This window comes from Pyxicephalus adspersus, chromosome 9 (genome assembly GCF_032062135.1).
Source record: "Pyxicephalus adspersus chromosome 9, UCB_Pads_2.0, whole genome shotgun sequence".
NCBI classification, from domain to species: Eukaryota; Metazoa; Chordata; class Amphibia; order Anura; family Pyxicephalidae; genus Pyxicephalus; species Pyxicephalus adspersus.
This window is the reverse complement of record NC_092866.1, coordinates 20,786,025-20,789,678: the sequence shown is the minus strand read 5'-3', so window position 1 is coordinate 20,789,678 and position 3,654 is coordinate 20,786,025. Positions and strand designations below refer to the sequence as shown.

Genomic DNA, 3,654 nt, shown 5'->3' with positions numbered 1-3,654 from the left:
GGGTTTTTTTTAGTTAAAAGCGACTCCGAGTGTGACGCAGGAATACCGTTGTTTGCCTGGAAAATACACCCCAAGTCACACTCGGGCATACTGCTAGGGGGGAAAGTTCATTATTAAATGTAATAAATATCGGTGAGTTATACCTAAGAGTTATAGCCTAGAGTGAAAAATAAATTTCCATTCAAAAAGTTGTACTGCTTTTTGCATGGAAATTTGGACAGAATTAGACCGCTAGGGGGGGTTAACTCGGGGACTACATGTAGATACCAAATATGTCAGGACTTGGTGCAGCTCAAAAGGGGAAAAAAAATGTTTCCTAAACTTTTCTGAAGGAAACACTTTAAGAACCTCTACAGCTCATCAATTTAGAGTTAACTCCTTATGATACTCCCAGTATTTTTCCTCTTACTATGGCATGAGTGGTGATGGCGATTATATATTGCACAGTTGTAGTTTATGTGCCGGCATTTTTCATATGTATATGGTTTGCATCCTTATATGCATGCGTGTATGTGCAAGGCTTTATGATTTTTTCTGCTCTTGTTTCAGGTTGTGGAGTCCTAATGGCAGCAGTAGACAGTTTTCATCTTCTATATCAAGAAGTGGCAAGGTCTTGTCACAACCACTTTGAGTTTCTGGCTGTGGTGGGGGCTCTGTACACAGTACGGAAAGGCATCAGCATTTTGTATGAGTGTTACAGTGTGGTCAGATTACATGTCACCCCACATATCCTCAGAAGGACAGACCTGGTCAAGCAGTATGGAGAGTGGGCAGTTGTCACTGGTAAGTGATAATGACAGACGCATTGGGCCTGATTTATCAAAGCTCTCCAAGACTGAAAAAGGTAGACTATAGTGGGTGAACATGCATAATCCAGTAAACCTGGAATGTGTTTCTTAAAACAATTTGCTATTATTTGGCAAATGTTTTCAATCTTAGACCAGATCCATTTCAGGTTTGCTGAATTGCCCATATTCACCCATGAAAGTTTACCTTCTCCAGTCTTGGAGAGCCTTAATAAATCAGGTCCATTATGTACTGGTTTTGATAATGGCAGGTGTATTCCATAATTATACAGGGACCTTACATTACATATTGCTAAAGAACACATTTTGAGACATCAAATATTCAAGGGCATGATGATAGACCAGTTAGTGTATACCTTAATACCTTAATACTTCTGTTATATGACAGTCCTAAGTACTGTCACATAGCAGAAGGTCACATGCTCCCTGAAACACGGGGCATTGCTGCAGGTTATGAGGCAAGGGCTGCAGTGGCATGGTGAGTATCTGGAGCTCCCCTTTATAAAAACACTGAAACTTTGCCCTGACCAGCAAAAATCCACACAAGTATCACACAATAGTCGAATAACCTGTAAAGTGGAACTAAAACAAACCTTCCTGTTGGCAATCTACACATGCTTAGCTTAGTGTATGATCCCAGCATACTCGGCTGCACGGAATTAATTAACTCCCATGCACTGATGCTACATCATTCCAGCCTAGCCAATCAAGATGGCTGCCGACCTGAAGGCAGGAAAAAAGCGGGTGAAAGTGTTGGCTGACACAACAGAACAGAGCAAGGAGAGGTGAGTTTATTTACTTTTTAATAAAACTGGGAACAGGTACACATGGAGGTCTTCCAAAAAAAAAGAAAGAAACAAAAGCATACGTGTACACAAAACTTTGGGTAACAATTGATTTTGTGTTGTTAAATAAAATAATCCTTTAGGTTGCCAAATATCATGCTATTTTGCCATGATTTAAAAGACAATTAACAGATGTTTCTGTGTAGGTGCCACTGATATCATTGGAAGGGCATACGCAGAAGAGCTGGCGAGTCGTGGTCTGAATATTATCCTGATCTGCAGTAACAGAGAAGAGCTACACAATCTCTCAGAGGCCATAGCTGGGGCCTATGGAGTTAACACCAGTTTCATTCATGCCGATTTCAGCAAGGGCCATGAAGCATACCATTCTATTAAAGAAGTTCTGGGAAATCTGGATGTGGGCATTTTGATTAACAATGCCAGGGTGTTGTATGAACATCCTCAATGTATTATGGAGATCCCAGAAGACAAAGTTTTTGAGGTCATCAATGTCAATGTTGCTGCATCTGTTATGATGGTGCGTTTAGTGGTCCCTGGCATGGTACAGAGGAAGAGAGGAGCCATTGTTAATGTGTCCCCTGGAACCAGATCCCAAAACAGAAATAATACTCAAATAGCTGCATCCAAGGTAAAGTATCCGAGGTAATGTAAGATGTGAGAGATGAATTTGTTTAATTTGTTTCTAATTCTTTGTACACTGCTGAATTCAGGAATCTCTTGTTATTTTCTTGGTGCAGGACAGTGTTTTTTTTGTTATCAATTGATTATACAAATTGTTCTAACCTGAGCTGACAAGTGACAATATAAAGCCAATTGTTTTTGAAACAAAGGTGGACATTGTTGGCATCTCTATGGTTATCTTTGTCTCATGAGCACATGTATAAATTTTACATTATGGTAAGGCAGACTTTTACTGCTGCTATAATACCCCAAGAGCATAGGTGGGCATAGATTTGTTGAGCCTCCAGTCCAATATTACTTTTTTTTTTAAAATTCTTGTTTTTTTTTTTGTGTGTAAGCAAGAGACTATCTGCAGAGGTCCACCAGGCCTTCTGATCAGATCTATAACATATGCCCCCTGCTGATTTAAACAAGTTACGTTTTAGGTTTTCTCTAGTTCTCTTGGTGCTACAACCTTATTTTTCCCCAGGTTTACACAATTGGTAGATTCTTATTTTCCATGTATTAAAATTGGTGTAATCAAGTGTATCTGCAACAGTTTGTAATCTTTGACATTCTAATTTTCCATTTTCTTCCTCTAGGCTTATTTAGACAAATTTAGCAGACAGCTGCAATATGAACTTCGGTCTAGTGGGATATTTGTACAGTTGTTAACTCCTCTGTGTGTGAGAGACAAACATGGCTCATCTACTGGGATTGTACATAGCTTGCCATTTTTTGTACCATCATCTGAGGTTTATGCACGACATGCTGTAAGAACATTGGGGATTTCTTCCAGAACCACCGGATACTGGGCCCACTCCTTGCAGGTAACAATTCTATGCACAGTATGCTTATACTGATATACCAAAGTTATTGTGACAATTAAAATACAGTTAGTGAAATCTTGTATCTCCTTCTGTCATCATTGGGCTTTCAGAAAAATGGTAACAGGGGTCTTGTAAATCCTAGCCACCCCATATCCACTGAGAACTTTAAGGATTTACACTTTTCTGTCCCAGTGGTAGCATACAGAACATTCACATAGACAATGTGCCAGTGTAGTAATCCATGCGTAAAGCTTTGGCGGCAGTGGACAGTAATTCCCATGGTGCTGGAATTAGCCTTATCATTGGTATGTGTAGGTTCTTACTCCTACACCTTTACATGAGCAGAACCAGAATATTTGTGGACTGATCTTGCTACAACACAAATAATAAATATAAATATAGCAGTAAACTATCTATTTGGATGTAGTGAACAAAATCCTGAACTGTTACAACATCAGCCACAACGGCATCAACATGTACAACATTCACACCTACCGTGTTTCCCCGATGATAAGGCATCCCCATCAAATAAGCCACCCCCCCCCCCCCCCC

The 3,654-nt window shown here is 39.8% G+C and overlaps 1 protein-coding gene across 2 annotated transcripts in view; it reads left to right on the top strand.

Moving 5' to 3' along the window:
* HSDL1 (hydroxysteroid dehydrogenase like 1) overlaps window positions 1-3,654 on the top strand; it is a 7,631-nt gene that overhangs the window by 1,700 nt on the left and 2,277 nt on the right. For both annotated transcript variants that reach the window (XM_072422888.1, XM_072422889.1), the window contains exons 2-4: window positions 550-783; window positions 1,798-2,240; window positions 2,875-3,102. In XM_072422888.1, the coding sequence (XP_072278989.1) occupies window positions 564-783; window positions 1,798-2,240; window positions 2,875-3,102 (891 nt within the window). In that variant the 5' untranslated portion in view covers window positions 550-563. The remainder of the gene's footprint in view (window positions 1-549; window positions 784-1,797; window positions 2,241-2,874; window positions 3,103-3,654) is intronic.